This window comes from Sporothrix schenckii (genome assembly GCF_000961545.1).
Source record: "Sporothrix schenckii 1099-18 chromosome Unknown Cont38, whole genome shotgun sequence".
Taxonomy (NCBI): domain Eukaryota; kingdom Fungi; phylum Ascomycota; class Sordariomycetes; order Ophiostomatales; family Ophiostomataceae; genus Sporothrix; species Sporothrix schenckii.
Genome location: NW_015971139.1, coordinates 2655594 through 2674461, shown reverse-complemented (window position 1 = coordinate 2674461; position 18868 = coordinate 2655594). Strand labels below are relative to the sequence as shown.

Here is an 18868-nt window from a genome sequence, read left to right as displayed (position 1 = left end):
TCTTGAGAAAGACGATAAAGGAAATTGTGTCAACCCCGCCAATGAGCCGTGACATAAAGTCGGGATTTGTCAAATATGATGTAGACCGTCTATGCCAACGGAGGTTTTGTAATGGTTGCTGAATCGGTACTTGTCCCAGCGTTGGCCCCAGTGTTTGTTGGGTTAGAGTTGAAGATGTTTGACTTTATGTCACTGGCCATTAAACCTGATCTCTCTCTCGCCGCGAGAATTTTACTATTGCGCTCGACTCTCTCCGACGCCTGCTGTATTGACTTTCTTGCCATGCCACCACTGCCATAAGCCGGGCCAACCCCAGTGCCACTTGTCTGGCCACCGCCGCGGCCGACACGTTGGATTGTGGCTGTGACTTCCTTGATCTTCTGCCCGAGGTCGAGAATTTGTTTGTTTTCGTAGTCTCGGTTGGTTAGGAGGGGACTTTGGGACAGTGTTTGGACCCAGTACTTGTTCCAGAGGAGGTCCAGAAGATGGGCGTCCAAGGAGCTCTTGAAGTGCTCAATTTCAAGGCTGTAATAACGACTCGAATGAGCTCCGAAATCGTCCGCTTTATTTAGTGGAACAGACTGGAAGCCATCCGACGCAGCGCCCGAGAAGTTCCCTGGGCCACTTTCTGCAGCCTTAAAGTTTTCTGGATATGTTCTGAACGCGCCAATCTCTACTTTTCCAGCACTGATCGTTCTGTCGGGATCGACAACAACGGCAACAAAGGGATCGTTGAATGTTTGCTGCATTGCTTGAGTGCTCACGTCGATGCCACTGAGCCAGCAGCCATACCCAGGGTGCGAGTGGTACCATCCTATGACATTTTCCATGCGGCCTTGGTCGCGACAAAGTTTCAGATATTCGACAAGGTACTCGTTTGCTTCGTCCTGAGCGTTGACTCGTGTTTCAGTGCCTTCTACTGGCAGGCGGAAAGCGTCTGTGACCACAAGAGTTGTCCCATCAACATAGCCTTGCATCAGGCCCATCACCTCGAGAGAGCCACCGGACCGGGAGTGCATCACCATTTTGATGAGAGCAATTGCACTGATGCGAACCATCTTAAAGTAATTTGGATCCCTTGCCCATGGGCGATCGTCGTTGATTGCTTTCTGGGCCTCGGCATCGTAGTTGTATAGAGCATCTCGAACTGGATCAACTTTGGTATCGAGGCCTTCCAGGCGTCATAAAATTAGCAAAGAACCCTTCTCGGTTCACGGGAGATTTTGTTAGATAGGGTGTTGTTATAAGCAGTCTAGAATACGCATACCTTTGCCCCAGAATTGCGACATGGCCTCCATCCTGTTGACGATGGAGCGTTCTTAATACAATTACCGGTCGTTGTGCCCAACAGTATCTGGGTCGATGCATGAGCGAAGATAAGATAGAGCGTGTTTCGTTGCCTACCACAGAAGGCGGGGCAGGGTCCACCTGTTGCTGACAAAGAGAGTACTATCTCTACGAATGGAAAATATACACTGCGTATAACGACAATTTATCGTGACAATCTTGTTGTTTGTAGAAATTCAGCTCTATAGCAGAGCCTAATGTTGGACCGTTACATCTGTAGACGACAGACTTAGAGAGCTCTTGCCGTCTTTGGGGCTGTTGGCAGTACTTTTTTTATCAATTTCAAGTGCCCTTAAATGCGTACTATACTTATGGAGCTTGATAACGACGGAAAGCAGCTTAGAGTGTTACTGCATCAAGTTTCTGGGCTGTATTTGAATATTCGGATGGAGTGATCATCTTCACTACTTTCTGAAACACAATCATTGGGTTGTGTCAAATACTTGGCAACTACTATGTTACCGAGTCTTGAAGATCGGTGTGGTTAGTCGAATTCCGTTTAATGGGCCATCTTGCTTCTATTGGAAAACTCTGTACGAAGTACGTAGTGAAAGTTCATTTCTATTCCAAAAGTCAAAGTAAACAGCTTATGATATGTTGTCGACCAACTACGACGTTAGTAATTTCTCCCTCAGTCCCGTAAGAAATCGTTGAGATGAGATCACGTGAATTAACATATTTGGTAATGGCACAGCCACACAGTTTCATCGGCCCACATCTCAATTATTTTTTCACGGTGGCGCTCCAGCCCTAAGGCAAAGCCCTCTGCTAGCGCGAAATTTGCAAACTGGGCAGGGAAGAAAAATCTTCTTCAATTTATTGTTACCTTTGTCGCTCTTTCTACTTCCGCATCTAAGACAACGTATCGTCAAAAGCACGACAGCAAATCCGACAAGGTATGCGACACTGGATATATTCCCGTCAACAATAGCTCCAGAATACGAATACTTACTGGTCGATTCGTCAATTAAGATGGTTTCCGCGAAGAAGCACGTTCCTATCGTCAAGAAGCGTACGTCTGATCCTTCGATACTCAAAGCCGGAGCATCATGCCCTTTCGATAATCGCGAACTTTGATGTCGAAACAGCATCGTCACATCGACTCTCCCGTGTATCGTTATTAACGTCGTTTTTCTGGGTTTACAGGCACCAAGCACTTCAGCCGGCACCAAAGTGACCGGTTTATGCGCGTTGACTCTAGCTGGAGAAAGCCCAAGGGTATTGACAGCCGTGTTCGTCGGCGATTCCGGGGCCAGCAGGTCCTGCCGTCGGTACGTATAAGTCCTGCGCCGAGCCGTTCGTGATGTCGATCGACGACAAGGGAGAACAAAGAGCGTGGAATCTTTTGGGAGCGTGGAATGAACAGAGGACGGATGGATGCGGGTGAAACAGCCATTTACACTTCGTTTTAGATCTTCGAATTGCGCTGACATTATTGCTCGACAGATTGGCTTCGGCTCCAACAAGAAGACCCGCCACATGACCCCGTCTGGACACAAGGCCTTTCTTGTCAGCAACGTCAACGACGTCGAGCTTTTGCTGATGCACAACCGGACATACGCCGCGGAGTAGGTGTCACCACATGCACTTCGTTTTCAGACTCGAGGCCTGTTTTGGGCTTTGTCATAATCCTTTTTGACGTGACCTAATTCGGATTGTTGTAGCTGCTGACGTTTTATCTAGGATTGCCCACAATGTCTCCTCGAGAAAGAGAATCGATATTATTGCAAGAGCGAAGCAGCTGGGCGTCAAGGTGACCAACTCGAAGGCTAAGGTTACGACTGAGGTGTGATTGTTCACCAAGGATAGTTTTCTGATACCCTGTGTTCAATACGAACGGGGTTTTGTTAAGACTTTTTTTTCTCGCAAAAAAAAAAAAAATTACGAAAAAGGGCAAATGGGTGACCAATAGCCGTTAAATCAACCGTTTCGGAAGTGAGCAGTGACGATAAGTATGTTTGGACGGTTCGTAGAAACAATACTTGGACGTCCGCGAAATGTGGAATGAGAATAAACTTTACCTGTCGTCCCGTTGGGATTGTGAAGCAACGCAAATCCTTACCATCGGATGGTGGTGATAGGGAACGAGATAACACAGCAATAATACGAACCGATATTATTCAACATTCTTGAAAAACAAAACGGGAAACACCAATGGATAAATTTCGGTGAATATCAATGGACAATTATGATATGCCTGCCACCTTGAAGAGAAATGCTCACGTAGCCATTGTTATCACCCACTTTTCTGTCCTTCTGGCTGTAGACGACCGTTCCATCCACGCTGACTGAGCTGGATTCGCCAGCCGATAGAGCAATGGTTACTGTCCCTTCGGTTCCATCTGGTGCACTGACGAGCAATACAAAGGTCCCACGACGCCTTTCCCACTGAACCCAGATTCCCCCATCTGGTGTAGGCACGAGTCCACTTGCCCAACTAACGTTATCCATAGCTGGTAAAACTGGCTTCACTCTCCACTTTTTGAAGCCGGGTGCAGCAGGACTTACACCCAGGACATAGTTAACTAAGAGAGGCACAATTCCTGTGGACCAGCCATGAGACATGGATGTGAACCCAGATTCGTACGGAGTGCCATCTTTTCCAATGCCTTCCCAGACTGTTACTGTGGGATCATGTCCAGCCATCCATCCGAAGAGCCTTCGCGTTTCCTCCAGGGCACCTTGAGAGGTCTTGAGCGATGTTTCAAACCTCGCAGCGATCTCGAAATAAGAGGTGAACGCATAGACACGGTTTACGTAATCGCCACCGGGATCCAAGATGTTGTTGTCGTAGAAAGCATTCCCATATGGTTTATACATCGTCCGGTTCATGTAAGCCAATATTGATTCGGCAATACTGGTGTCGGATGATAGGCCACTGGGGACAACGCCAGAAAGAATTGCTAAGCTATTGCCATCCTGAGAGTGGGTTGGACAGATGGTGTTGTTTGAGCAAGGACCGCCATCAAAGAATGCACCAGCGCTGGTGTCATAGTTTCGTTTAAGGAGGGCTTGTCCAACCGCCGAGGCCCGGATTTGCCAGCGTGATGCATCTTCGGAGTTGTTGAGAATTTGAGCCACATTCGCTGCATATTGCAGAGCGTGTATATAGAGAGCGTTGTAGTATGTAACAGGCCCGGTGCGAGGAAGGAAAGCAAAGTCACCTGTACCTCCGGGGCGTTCTATCAATGATGTTGCGGTGTTGGTGTTAGAGACGTAGTACTCGTCTAAGACTTTGACAAGAACTCTATAATAGGAATTCCAATAGGAAACGTTTCCTGTATACATAACGTAGTCTGCGCTGCATACAACCCACCAAAGGGGATAATCAAATAGAGGCAGAGTATAGTCATTGCTGCTTTTGTTAGCACTTTTTCTTGATATACTCGAGCAGCAAAGAAATCGTAAGAAATCGAGGCCGAATTGACACTTACATGCTAGCAGGAGGTATCCAGCCGTCGTCTCTCTGGTGACGAGCAAGATCTTCGAGGACGTTCAAGGACGCTTCGCTGGTATTGTGCGACAGATACGTAGTTAGTGCTGAAACAGCGAGATCACCGACGTAAGGGTCCCGATCTCTCTTTGGACCATCAAGTAAGACAAGTTTTCCAAGTAACGATGGACTTGCAGCATTCCGCGGCTCGGTGGTGTTGGAAAGAAAACTGTCCGTACAAAGGTCATTTGTGTACACGGCATCATACCACCACTGCGTGATATCTGGATCGGAGCACTCGAAATGACCTGTAAACGTATCGGGAGTGCCAAGGTAACCAGAATACTGGAGGTTAATGGCTGAAATTGACACCGAGCCATATGCGGAAGTGTATGGAGAGTCAGTGGGTAGAGAAGTCAGTCGAATTTTGACATAGCGGAAGCCATGCAGTCCATCTGCGCACACCTGCGTGCCATACTCGCAGCCGAGTTGATTTGTCCATGAATAGGGCTCTGGTTTCACGGCCACCTAAAACGGCTTAGAAAATAGACTGACAACGGCAATGGGGGTATGGATGGTTTGCTCACTTGATCAGTGCCGGATGTCAGTTTTAAGTTCTATATCAGTGGTTCAGATTCAAAGTTAGATTTCAGAAGAACCTTGCAAGAAGAACAAAATGCGTTTTATCCTCATTGAGGATGGGAGGCACGCAAATATACTGGAGATGATACCGTAATGGTTGACAAGACTTACACCCCCGGCATTATCAGACCTGGTAAAGTCACTCCGGTTGGATAGGTATTGTAGGGTTTCGGAAAAAGCCAACGAAATACCAGGAAAACCTGCCGTGGTGTTGTAGGCTCCGGCGAAGTCAATTGACAGCTGGCCGGCGACATTGATACCAAAATCAATGACGAAGGACGGAACTCCGTCATCTGTTCCCAGTCGCGTAAGAACAGTCGGACCAGACCCATGTTGGAGCAGGCCATCCGTGTTGGTCACGTTGCCCGTGGTATATTGGGGGAGGATGCGAGCGGGAGGAATAATTTTGCTTCCTGGTGCTCTGACATATTTATGCCAGCTTGTGGAGTTTGAGTCAAGGAACTGTTGTCCGACAGGAGGGGACGCTGTAGCAGTTGCGGTCATAGCCACAAGTACAATAATGCCAATCCACGGTCGGGTCAGGAGAGACCCGGCGATGTTTCGGTAACCGGTGGGCCGTGAAGTGTTTGCCCTAATGTCGCAAAGGCCGGCCGGTGTGCCAGAACAAAATATGTCCATTGCGACGAGCTGCCGTTTTCTGTCACAAAATTTCGTTGGCGTCGTGGCTACCACCACGTGTGGCGGCCTGCTTGTGTGCTTGTGAGCCTTCCCGCCTTTTTTTGTTGATCAAGTAGTGCAAGAATGTGCTAAAGCAAGTAGCACCGTGGGTCAAGTCAAAGAGCGACAAGGTACGAGGAAGGATGTGCTATGAGCAACAAGTGTGAGATTAAAGACAGGCACGTAGTACGACAGTATTAATTGAGATCCAAAAAGGTGGCAGTCAGTAGGTGGCTATTATCGTGAGTAGTAGAAACCAAGATGCGGAAACAAAAGAGCTGAAGAATTCCATAAGTCAAACAGACAAGAATTCAAAGTGTATCGGGGAAGGCAGGGGGTAGTTGCCTTCTAAAAAGCACGTCCCACCTCTTAGCGCGTGCACTTGTGAAACAGAGTCAGTTTTTCCCAAGTGTGATGTTAGCCCATTGTGGACATCGGAGCCTGACAGGTTGGACGCAATAATGCCGGATATTTCATAAATCCTGTGGTTGATGTGACAGTCACATCTGGGGCTGGTTACACACTTAAAATTACGACGAGGAGATGATATGTGAAATTTGCCCGCGCCCTTGGCAATAAGATCTTGTATGCATCTCGATGCGTAAGTATCAATTGCGAGCCTTGGATTCGATTACGACCTACGGACCACAAAGCATGGTTTCGTGTAGATAAAACGTGATCATTCGTCCGCCCCAAAAATATAACGGGTGTTTTTTGTTAATGCTTTTTTGTTAATGCGCCAAACATACAACTAATTGCTCAATCCACACCCGGAGAGGGTGCGCCGGCCTTCTTCAAAGCATCCTCAAAAGCTTCAACAAAGTCGACACAATCCTCGTAGGAATTATAGAGCGGTGCGGGAGCAACACGAATAACATTGGGTTTCCTCTCGTCGGCAATGACAGAACGTGCAAGTAGCGCATCCATCACAGAGTCCAGCAACCCGTCGCCAATGAGAAGGCTCAGCTGCGCGCCTCTAAGGGCGGGAACCGACGGCGTCAGAATACGAAACTTGCTACGCAACTCGCTAGGTAAAGAATTGAGCAATGCCTCCAAGAAGCCCGTCAAACTGACGGATTTTTTTCGCAAAGCATCCACGCCACCAGCTTCCCGGAAGACCTCAAGCGACGCGCAGAGGCTTGTAATGTCCAAAATGCTTGGGTTGCTGAGCTGGAAGCCAGCGGCGCCCGGTACAGGATGAAACTTTGTGGTCATCACAAAGCGCGTGGCCTTATCGTTACCCCACCAGCCCGCAAGCCGGTTTGGAAATCCGGTGTGTGGTTGGTCGTCGGTGATGGACCGTGTAACCTGGCTGTGACGAGTGTGGACAAACAAGCCGCCGATGCCGCCGGGCCCACTGTTAAGATACTTGTAACTGCACCAGACAGCTGCATCAACGTCCCAGTCATGTAGCCGAAGGGGCACGTTGCCTACTGCGTGGGCTAGGTCCCAGATCACAAAGATGCCGTGAGCATGGGCAAAGTCAGTGATGACGGGAATATCCAAGAACTCGCCGCTGTAGTACTGGATGCCGGGTAGGAGCAGCACCGCTGTGTCAACGGCATGCCGAGAGATGGTTGCCATCACATCGTGGGTAGTGGTGCTAGGGTTTTCGGACGACGGCATATCGACGACAACCATAGACGTCGCAACGGACAGTCCGTGGTGGCGAATTTGAGTCTCGACAGCAAACTACTCAGAAGCATTGCAACCCCGGTTAGTTATCGCCTCACATTGCAAAGTCGGACCGTGTACAATATTGAAATACCGGTGCAGGTATGATATTCCCGTGAGTCTTCCATGAAAGCAGTTCTTGCACTGTGTCACTGCCGCACGCTGGTGAGGGGGAAAGGGTGCGAGCCTTTGCAAGGCTGTGTGTGATTTACATGGTCACTAGGGAAAGCCTTGCTTTCTAAAATAATCTTGTGCCGCCCGCGGGTCTCCGGTCGGTAGAATGCAGACAGTAGCAGGTGCAGATTAGCCGTTAATGTCTGCATGATTGCAACCTCGGACGTCTCGGCGCCGACGATGGGTGCGATCATTTCTGCAGCCTTAGCATCGGCATCCAGCCATGTTGGTAATGGGCTGTCGGCCAGCGGTTTGAAATGGCCTTGCACCCCCTGTGCAGCCCATGTCGATAAGTGTTGCTGGATGCGCGTTGCAGTGCGCATAGGCTGGAGACCCAGCGAGTTGCCGCAGAGGTAGATGCTCCGTTGAGGTACGGTCGGCGCTCCTGTATTGTCGCTCGGGAGAGTGAGGGTATCACTGTGGATTTGTGACGTGCTCGGGATAGCAAACTCGTTGCGAAAGCGCCTTAGCTCGTCTTTCCGGTCGAGTGACCGAGCACGTTCCCGGGCCGGTATTAGTAGGCTCATAATGGTGATGGCTGGTGGCGAGCGTAAGCATGGGCCGTATTGCTACTCCGTACAAGAGATGTTGTTGCAATAAATATTTTATGATTGCATCGGAAGGATGGGGCAATGGATGGCAGCACCAGTGACCAATTGGAGGCACAAATGGAGGGGCTAGAACCATCAATTTTGCTGGAGCCTTTGCCCCCCTTTCCCCTGGCCCCATCTCAAATACAAGCACCCGTCGTACTCCAAGTATTTCCTCCTGATTCGTTCCCGAGTGTCGCCTTACGAATCACGTTGTTCGTTGAGGACCACAGGAGAGAGAGAAAGTACTGCAACTGAGTTGCATTTCCCACCTTTTACAATTACGACGGTACGGAGTATACTGCAGAGGGCCTGTTCTCCACCAGTCAGCGCTATTTTGTCAGCATGTCAAACCGTTTTTAATCTCAGTCCAACTATCATGCTCCCCTTAGACTCGTGATAAGAATTTGGTCAGTGTTCGGTCAGAACAGACTCTAGGAACTATATTGTCCTAAACTGAACCGGAACAATTCGTTTTTGCCGAGCAAGAGGCAGCCCATGCACATCCTTGTCGCCCTGGAACGGCGCACATATAAATAAGTAGCGAGCATGCGGTCATTGCAGAAATCATTCCTGAAAAGCGACAGTTGTCCTCTCACAAGAATTGACACTACGTCGTAGATTGATGGCAATTGGGTAATTGCAACACGCCAACGGGCTCCTTGCACACCCCATAATTACATGTTGCCAATATTTGGATCTCGCCACCCAACGAACGTATCAGCAGGGAGTGGCCCATCAGGAGAGCTCCATTGTATTACTTCGTATGACGCGCAACGCACGGAGTATGTCGTACTTCTCTTTCGTAATAGTCAAGGGAACGAAAGAACAAAGAGAAACTGGCGGACAAGCAGGACACGAGACGGAAAATACCTTCACGTCACGGGGCGGCAGGAAAGGAGGTCGTGCCACTAGTCGGTCTAGCCCGTGGTACCTGAAATGGCAGTCCCGGCAGCATTCCGTAACAAAAGGGTAATCAAAATTGCAAGGACATTCCCGTTTCGACGCCAAGCGCGGGGCTGGGGTCAGCCGGCTGACTGGGGCAGACAACCGGCGCATCGCCGTTTTGATGTGTTACGTATTTTTACGTACTTGCGAAAGTTTCTGACACATCACGAGCACACAGGCAGGGGTACGTCGGAAGTTCGAATTGTTGAAATCGTCGAATAGAATCGCTGGTCGAGATGTGTTTGAGCTTATACATTTTACGTATCCTGCAGCTGTTGTTTCCACCATTGTCGACATGGCGCCCAGCCAAGCTTGGCCACTGTCGCTCTGGCAGCCACCTGTTTGTCAAAGGGACGACCACGAAGAGGCGGTAAAGATGTACAACATACTGCTACAAATACCCCGTACATTGAATTATTGTTGTTAAGACAAGACATTAAGACAACGTCAACGGGTCGCGAAGGTCAAAACCACCAACCCACACCGGTCTATTTTGGGAGGTGGAGAGGCGGGGAAGATTGTGCTCAACTAGGACGAGTAACGGAAGTACTAAGTTGACAATACTTCGTACGTCTGGCGTGTATTACGACGTAGCCCTGCGCAAATCATTAATAGCAGTATGTAGTATGAAGCTGAAGTTCAAATTTCCAGGTGGTCGAGCAAGAGATACCAGAAAACCTATGCTCGGCAATCAACTACGCTGGAGTCCTGGATTTGCTTGTTGCTGGTTCTTTAGAGTTTGGTCGATATACGCGACGCAGTACAAATATTACAGGCGTACGTGTATTATTCCTGAACAGTCGAGAAATAGAAAGTGGCGCACAGAGCCTCGAATAGCCGCTGCAGTGGGATTAACTTGTGGAGAAGCAGCGTCCCACTGTGCTGATACGCTCAGTAGCTGCTTTTGCATCTTACCAACCGTTATTCACCGTATCTAACAGTGTGGAACATGTTGTACTTCGTTTTATGTTTAGGATTGATAACGGAGAATGTCGTTTTACTACGCAGTATGTCAGAACTAGCACGAAAGATACTCTGTCGAAGTCGAAATCATCATGTCGGGCTCAGAGTCTCACGACGGTCTTCCCAGGAACGATTCCAGTTAACCAAACAGCAAGCAAATACCGGCCGATGGAATCGCCAAAAGACAGGTTTTCTTTGTTATTCCCATTCCTAACGATCAAGGTTTTTTTTTTACATGTCCTTTTTATGATGTGGGGGGGGGGGGTGGAATTGGTAAGATACCCGCCCATACAATTACGTATATGCAGACTGATACGACTGAAAAACACAGAGGTTCTGGATGGTATCTGCATGCGGAGTTTGGCGGTGGACAAGGCCAGACCAGGGGTATTACCACGTTGAAGCTGAGAATGGCTGAATGGCTGAACTCGGAATGAACCAGGCACAAGACCAGAAAAAAAAGTGTTCTAAAGAAAGGATCGGGCGCAGCGAGGGACATAAGACGCAAAAAGGGTAAAAAAGAGACGAGGAAAATAATAGCCTTGTATGAGCCCAAGAGGTCACGGTGACTAACCACTCGATTTGCCTTCCTTGCATGGTATGGAGCAATGCTTTAGGTCAACTGCCCCTTTCTTGCTTGTTCGGTGGCGGCGCCTTCTTTTCTTGGTGTAGACGTGGTTGCTCGTTTGTGTACTAACACGTAAAAAGTATAAGAATCGACGTCACCGCAGGCACTTGTCACGTAAAACTTATTGTATTGGAATGTTCTATTGCTTGTTCCCCATTGTCGCTTCCCTTTTCGCGTCTAGACCATTCGTTCGTGGCTTTTACAAAGTACACACTAACGTCTAGCTAAGGCACAACCGGCCCAACACTGCATACAAAGACCTGCAATCTGTTGTAGCAGCCGACGTCTTCATCAGCAACTTCCTTCATCAATCCCCCATTTAAACCGCTGCCCTCCTCTATTCTCTTGCCAATTGCACTTGTGAACTGCATTACAAATATTCACCGTCATCTCCTTATCTTGTCTATGTAAGACTTGTGCCGCAGCCACCTCGCTTCGGTAAGTTGGACCTTTTAAGCCTTCGTCCTTATCTCCCCCCTTGTCCTGCACTCATCGGGCCGTGTGAGGCTGGCGCTGGGCCCGATGCTAATGCAAAGACAAGGGCATCTCGAACTGCATGCCACGCACCACCTATCAACTTCGATGACTCCAAATTGGAGTACGTCGCTGACCTCGTTTTTGTCCTAGACGCATATCCTCTGCCGACCGGATTCGTACTTTCAGCAAACCGGATCTCGTACGGGAGAGCGCAACCCAAGACATTCCAGATATCTGTGTGACTTGACCTATCTCTGCCGCCCTGAACGGCCTGCAGCTTTGTTGGCAAAAGGGAACCTCAAAGAGAACCATACGAAGGTACGTATTTTCGCAGGATTACTTTCTCATACTCTGTGCCACCGCCACAGATACCGTCTTTAAAATTGGAAAGTTCCTATCTGCTGTGCAAAGGCTAGAGTGGTGAGCTACTCCGTTGTGTGACTGGTACAGCACATAAACGCATAGACGCGATACCGGGAAGCCAAGTGACAATACGAGGACTGAAAATGAGAGTGGAAACCTTTCTCCCGGGATACCTGCGGGTTTATTCTCTACCGCAAGCGCGGGTGATATGTCTGACTTATCGTTCCTTCGAGTCACCGGTAGCGGTGTGGATGTCGCCTGCCGTTTGCTGCTTCCACCACCCGATATGTTCTTGACTGAAAGGGGGAACGACCACATTGCAGCGGCATTCTTTGGCGCTAATTGGCAGTCTTTTGAAACAAAGGAGTCAGTGGTATGGCGGCCAACAGGCGCGCCGGCAGCAACTTTATATAACTGGTCCTCAGCCCTGGTTGATTATGTTTTTCCTTTTTGTTCCCCCAAAGAAGACGCTGTTTCTGCAACTGGAAGCAGGTGACATGGTGATTTCAACGTTTCCTAAGCAAACCAAGCCCCTATACCAAATTCTTGTCTTCCTTGCTTCTTTCCTCTGCTCATCATGCCCGAGGACCACAGAACGCTCACGCTGGACACCACTGACCTTCCAACGAGATTCCCAGAATACGTTGATTTTTTTCCACCTGAGCGAGAAAAAATGGCTTCTGCAAATTCTACACCACCGCTCCTTGCGAATAAGCTGGTTGGTAAGGTGAGAGAGGCGGCCGATCGCCACCCTTCGCCCCAGCCCAGCCACATCAGCTCTTCTCTGTCCAGGGCAAGCGGCAATGGCCACCGCATTCTTCGATCTGCTACGGTCGGATATGTTGCCCCGGAGTTCAAGGGGAGATCGCAACAGATGAAAGAAGGTTAGATTCCATACCTGCGTTTGTGTCTAGGGCTTGACTTTGCCGGACTGCCACATGTATATCTAGTTTGGTGTTGCTGACAGAAAAATCTTTATTAGTGGGGGACACGATCAGGAATGCTGGTTGGATCCCGGATTCGCTCGTCGACAAACAAATCACATGGTTTTACAACGAACTTGGCATCGACGATGTTTATTTCCAACTTGAACGAGTCGACGTAATTGCCAACCACATCACGTCCCTCTATGCTGCCAGAGTTGCTGCCAACTCGCGTGAGGACAAGCGTGAGGAGATCCGCCTTGATATGGAAGCATATGACCATGCCATCTACATTGACACTAGTGAGCCTGGCAAGAGTGCCATATCTGGCCCTCGCTACGAGACGAGGCTGGAGTCGAAGTATTTGGATGGTTCTGACCTCTCCAAGCGATTCCGGGTTGAAACGTTTCGATCCCCGGGAGTCCTCGGCGATGCGTCAACACCGAGGGCATCCCTCCGATGCTACTTCGTGTATCAGTGCCAGTTTGTTGATCCAGCCGCCGACCCTACTGAATCCCGCCTCGAAGTCATCAGCGACCGCATGTTTCTCGCGAAGGCAACAAAGAACACGAAGCAGATCTACCAGGAAATAATTGAGCTTGCAGTCAGCCGAACTGGACCTGTCATCGAAGTGTTTGATATTGAAGACTCCCAAGAGAAGCGGCTGGTTGTTGCTTTTCGTTCACGAACAGCCCGCGGCATGTTCAGCGCGCTTAGCGATCTATACCACTACTATGGTGTCACCAGCTCGCGGAAGTACGTCGAACAGTTCTCAAATGGTATCACCGTCATGAGTATCTACCTTCGACCAGCTGCGAATCTCGATAGAGGATTTCCCCCTCTAGAGCAGTCCATCCACCAGATCACCAAAGAGATCTCGCTTCTGTATTGTGTCCCGTATAACAAGCTCCACAATCTTTTCGCTTCAGGCGAGCTTAGTCTGCAAGAAGCAATTTACGGGCACTGTGTCTGGGTGTTTGTTCAGCACTTCCTCAACCGCCTTGGTTCCGAATATGCGTCACTCTCAGACGCTCTTGATGTGAAGAACAACGCTCATATGCTTCTGCTTTCGAAGTTGAAGCGGCGGCTCCGGACCGAGACATTCACACCGGACTATATCCTGGAGATTGTGTCCTCTTATCCAAATCTTGTCCGAGCTCTTTATGCGTCATTTGCGAGCGTCCACCTCGCGGTTGGCCCAGGTTTTGAGCGTCGCTCTATTGCTCCGACACCCACCGTTAAGGTCCTTTCGGATGCAGACTTGAGGGCCAAAATTACCAAGGAAGTGTCCAATGAGCACGAGGAAATGGTCATGACTGCTTTCCGAGTGTTCAACAATGCCGTTTTGAAGACGAACTACTTTACACCGACGAAGGTCGCCCTGAGCTTCCGCCTCGACCCTTCCTTCCTTCCTGAGTTTGAGTACCCTCGCCGTCTGTACGGGATGTTCCTCGTTATCAGCGCCGAATCGCGTGGCTTCCATCTTCGCTTTAGAGACATCGCCCGGGGCGGCATTCGGATTGTCAAATCACGAAGCAAGGAGGCCTATGGCATTAATGCCCGCAATCTTTTTGATGAAAACTACGGTCTGGCAAGCACACAACAGCGCAAGAACAAGGACATCCCAGAGGGTGGTTCCAAGGGTGTTATCCTACTCGACCCCAAACAACAGGACAAAGCCCGTGAAGCGTTCGAAAAATACATCGACAGCATCCTCGACCTCTTGCTGCCGGCTGAAACGCCTGGCATCAAGAATCCGATAGTGGATCTGTACGGGAAAGAAGAGATTCTCTTTATGGGGCCAGATGAAAACACGGCAGACCTGGTCGATTGGGCAACCAAACATGCATTCGATCGGGGGGCCCCGTTTTGGAAATCTTTCTTCACTGGAAAATCGCCCACTCTGGGTGGTATCCCACACGACGAGTATGGAATGACGACGCTTTCCGTTCGCGAGTACGTCCAGGGGATCTACCGGAAGCTGCAGCTAGATCCTTCCCATGTTCAGAAGATGCAGACCGGAGGCCCTGATGGTGATCTTGGCAGCAACGAAATTCTTCTCAGTAACGAAAAGTACACGTCCGTGATAGATGGGTCTGGTGTGCTCGTCGATCCCAATGGAATTGATAAGGGGGAGCTTATTCGACTAGCGAAAAGCCGAGTCATGGTCTCGCAATTTGACTTGGCCAAGCTCTCCAGCGATGGATATCGTGTCCTGTGTGATGACTCAAACGTTACTCTGCCTACGGGCGAAGTTGTCGCCAATGGTACAGCTTTCCGCAATACCTACCACCTTCGTGATACGGGGATGACGGATATGTTTGTTCCGTGTGGTGGCCGACCTGAATCCATTGACCTCGTTTCTGTGAACAAGATCATCAAGGATGGCAAGTCGATCATCCCATACATCGTTGAAGGTGCGAATTTATTCATCACACAAGACGCCAAGGGCCGCCTCGAGTCGGCAGGATGCATTTTGATCAAGGATGCCTCGGCCAACAAAGGTGGTGTGACCTCTTCGTCTCTCGAGGTACTTGCGTCTTTGTCTTTTGATGACGCTGGCTTCCGGCAGCACATGTGCCACGACGACAAGGGTGTGGCGCCAGAGTTCTACAAAGCTTATGTTAAGGAAGTTCAGAACAAGATTCGCGAAAATGCGCGTCTTGAATTCGAAGCGATTTGGCGGGAGCATGAGGAGACTGGGGTGTCTCGCTCAGTTTTGTCTGACAAGCTTTCCGTCGCCATCACGACTCTAGATGAGGAGCTCCAGAAGTCGGATTTGTGGGCGGATGAAAAAATCCGGCGGCACGTTCTTGGCGATGCGCTTCCGAAGCTCCTTATTGACCAGATCGGACTTGACACGATAATTCAACGCGTTCCTGATGCTTACCTGAGAGCTATCTTTGGCAGCTTCTTAGCGAGCCGCTTCGTCTACGAGTTCGGTTCGTCCCCAAGCCAGTTCGCTTTCTTTGATTTGTAAGTGTACAGTTTCCTTCCCGCAGAATGATCTTTGCTTTTGGCCACCATTGTTTTCGGCTATAGCTAACTTATCTTTAGCATGTCGAAGAGGGTGGCTCAGATCCCCAAGTAGATTGGGGAGGTTTTTTTTCATCGTAATTCGTGTTTTTCTTGTGTCACTTCTTTCGTTTTCTTTTTGTTTTCCTTTTACAGACACTGCCGCTTCCATCATGCTTGGTAGGCCAATAAAGTTTCACTGTGGCGATTCTGTGGGTCTGCTGCAGGAAACATGTTGCTTCCTGTTCTTAATGCGAATGAAAGAGGTACATGTTTGTCATGTCGAAATCGTGCTTTGCATCGCATCATCCCTCTCATATTTTCCTCGGGCGGTGGTAGGGGTTTTTCTGATAATGTCGTGTTATATTGTTTCATTTCGTATGACATGAGTCAGTTGGTTTCTCTGCTCTATCATTCATGTTTTGTGTGTGAGACTAATCGAGCCTGGAACAATGACCGGCCAACCCCCCAACCAAAGTCTTGGGAGGGATAAGACAACCCGGCGAGGACAGCAATGAGGTTACGGCTTGTAGCTTGGCTCGGTCACGTACGAAAAGCCGATAGCGGAGAAAGCTTCGACATTCAAATGCAACATCTACAGCACAACTCTCGCCGGCACTAAACTAGATAATAGATAGGAGACGGTTATTTGGTAAGCTAAGCTTGGCGATAAGTTACGAGCTTACCTTTTAAGGGAATGTTACCACACCGCTAACGGATAACTCAGTGGTTTAAAATGTGAGGGCAAAAGTCAACCTGGACGAGACTTCATGGGGATGTTAAACACAGGCAATGCAGCGGGCTAGTTCCGGACAGGGGATCAAGGTGGGTTCCGCATCGCAACGGACATGGTAATACCCTTAACGGGAGCCTTGAAGAGTTCAGCAAGCAACACCGCGCTGTGCAATATCCTTGATCGTGTCTCATGCAATATTGGTGGCTGTTACGCCGAACATGCGCGGGACAAAAGCCCCAATTGTGATGGCCGAAAAGCGATTGTTAGACACAACGATATATAAACCGGGCCGACTGTAGTATCAGAATTATATATAAAACGAGTGTAAATGTTACCCTCCATCGTTCCATTTCCAGGCTCCTTGAAAAACGGCTTCGTTCCGGAATGGGAGGTGTGCGCGTACGCACAGGCGCGTGTGTTGGATTGAGCGTCAAATAAGAAAGTGCTCAGCCTTAGTTTTACCGTGCCAGAGTTGTCGGAGGCAGACCTGAACTACCGCCGTTCCAGGTGGGAGAGCGTATTAATTTGGCACCGCCTCAAAGCTATGCCAGGTGCGGACCAAACGGGAACAACACTGGAGCGTCGGAATACTAGGTCACCGTTCCGAAGCCAAGCCGCATCAACATAGTAAAGTAGGTCGGCCTCCTTGTAAAGTCCAAATAATTGATAGCACGGCAGAATGCTGGGGATCGGAGCACGCCGTGCGGCGCCGTGTGGCGCCCAGGCGCCCTGTGGTCGAACAATCCCTGTTGCATTTTGTGCACGCATGTCGAACGTTTTAATGAGCTTGCGACGGTTCCTTATCGCCCCACTGTTTTCGCTTTCTTGCACGGAGGGTACGGATCTATTAGAGATATGCACCGAATTTACGGCCATTGTCATTGTGGCGTATATGAAAGCCATTAACACAGAATGCAAGTCACTATTTTGTTTTGCACTTATCTCGTCTTTCTTCAACGGAGCTGCGCATTTCGTTGTGGCTCTTATCGGCGAGCCGTACCGAACCGCTACCTGCCCGCCGCTTGCCTTCCACCGACCATCAGTCACGCATACGGTGCTTTGGGCACCTGGATTTGGAGCCAACACCCACTTCTTTTGTGCGGATGACCAGACTTAGCCAAACAAGTCGACCACAGCGTGTATTTCAGTCGTGGGGAAGGAAGCTTTGTCACCTGGGTGTTGCACACACTATTCTCTATTTCACGTTAGTATGTGAAACCCGTATGATAGCAGTTTACCATTGCAGAGCATTCCCGGCGCCCTTCGTCCTTTCCATTACTTTAACAGACCGCCACCTCGCAGAACGCCTCTCTTGCTGCGATCCGAAGCACATTCCTCTCGAAACAGACATACTCACACCTTAACACATCCTGATCTTGGGCCCGATGCAAGCTGGTCTTCGGAATTCGGAATTGCCCACCACGCCTGCCCCCCACAAAACACACTCGTCCAACATGGCCTCTCTTCCCACCAACGTGCACGTCTCAATCCACCCATGTCTTCAGGCAAAGTTGAGCCTGCTACGGTCCAAAGCCACCAGTGCGAAGGAGGTGCGCGCTCTCGTCCATGAAATCTCACTCCTCGTCGCATCCGAAGCGCTGGCATCTTCGCTGCAAGCAGTTGACGGGCCTAAAGTAAGTTGATGTGTGGCGCCACTGTAGCCACCCGTATTGGATCACGGCTCCCCGGCGACTGACTGCCCTCCGACACATTAGGATGTGACCACGCTTGGGTTTGAATATACGACGACAAAAATTGCGTCACAGAGTATTTGTCTTGTCCCTATCCTACGTTCTGGACTCGGTATGGTGGATGCAATGCAGATGCTGCTTCCCGAAGCTGTTCCCGTTCATCACCTCGGCCTCTACCGTGAGCCCAGCACACTCGAGCCCGTCGAGTACTATAACAACCTGCCCAACCACATTGGTACTCCTGCAAGCCAAGGACCAGACAAGCTCGCGATCATTCTTGACCCTGTAATCGCAACTGGCGGAACCTGTGCAGCGGTCATCCAGACCCTTCGCGAGTGGGGCGTTGAGCGCGTGGTTGTCGTCTCCATTGTTGCGGCATTACCCGGCGTGCACAGGGCCGCAAGCGAGTGGCCAGAAGGCGTTCAGATTTGGTGCGCTGGTGTTGACAACGTGCTCACTGATGAGGGTATGCTGCGGCCGGGTCTCGGCGACATCGGAGACCGTCTGTTCTTAACAATTGGCAAATAAATACACGGACGGCACATTAACTAGAAATCGTTGAGCTGTTCTACTAGTTTACTACGCT

General features: G+C 49.7%; 6 protein-coding genes across 6 annotated transcripts; 3 read left to right on the top strand and 3 right to left on the bottom strand.

The window, feature by feature from the left end:
* Nucleotides 1–89: 89 nt before the first annotated feature.
* On the bottom strand, nt 90–1298 carry SPSK_06359 (COP9 signalosome complex subunit 5; the record flags this gene model as incomplete). The annotated part of the gene is made up of 2 exons (XM_016733065.1): nt 90–1171; nt 1268–1298. 2 exons carry the CDS (start codon nt 1296–1298, stop codon nt 90–92), a joined length of 1113 nt encoding a protein of 370 aa, XP_016592581.1.
* A 1021-nt stretch (nt 1299–2319) lies between these two features.
* Nucleotides 2320–3139, top strand: SPSK_06549 (large subunit ribosomal protein L32e; the record flags this gene model as incomplete). Its single annotated transcript, XM_016733251.1, has 4 exons — nt 2320–2359; nt 2494–2618; nt 2794–2915; nt 3031–3139. The coding sequence occupies 4 exons, from the start codon at nt 2320–2322 to the stop codon at nt 3137–3139; spliced, it is 396 nt and encodes a 131-aa protein (XP_016592580.1).
* A 383-nt stretch (nt 3140–3522) lies between these two features.
* SPSK_05958 (alpha-L-rhamnosidase) lies at nt 3523–6061 on the bottom strand (the record flags this gene model as incomplete). The annotated part of the gene is made up of 4 exons (XM_016732666.1): nt 3523–4594; nt 4782–5308; nt 5368–5397; nt 5534–6061. 4 exons carry the CDS (start codon nt 6059–6061, stop codon nt 3523–3525), a joined length of 2157 nt encoding a protein of 718 aa, XP_016592579.1.
* A 798-nt stretch (nt 6062–6859) lies between these two features.
* Nucleotides 6860–8475, bottom strand: SPSK_06212 (kynureninase; the record flags this gene model as incomplete). Its single annotated transcript, XM_016732919.1, has 2 exons — nt 6860–7792; nt 7987–8475. The coding sequence occupies 2 exons, from the start codon at nt 8473–8475 to the stop codon at nt 6860–6862; spliced, it is 1422 nt and encodes a 473-aa protein (XP_016592578.1).
* Nucleotides 8476–12494: 4019 nt separating this feature from the next.
* On the top strand, nt 12495–15820 carry SPSK_05871 (glutamate dehydrogenase; the record flags this gene model as incomplete). Its single annotated transcript, XM_016732580.1, has 2 exons — nt 12495–12801; nt 12900–15820. The coding sequence occupies 2 exons, from the start codon at nt 12495–12497 to the stop codon at nt 15818–15820; spliced, it is 3228 nt and encodes a 1075-aa protein (XP_016592577.1).
* A 2225-nt stretch (nt 15821–18045) lies between these two features.
* On the top strand, nt 18046–18810 carry SPSK_06574 (uracil phosphoribosyltransferase; the record flags this gene model as incomplete). The annotated part of the gene is made up of 2 exons (XM_016733276.1): nt 18046–18225; nt 18307–18810. The coding sequence occupies 2 exons, from the start codon at nt 18046–18048 to the stop codon at nt 18808–18810; spliced, it is 684 nt and encodes a 227-aa protein (XP_016592576.1).
* Between the last annotated feature and the right edge of the window lie 58 nt (nt 18811–18868).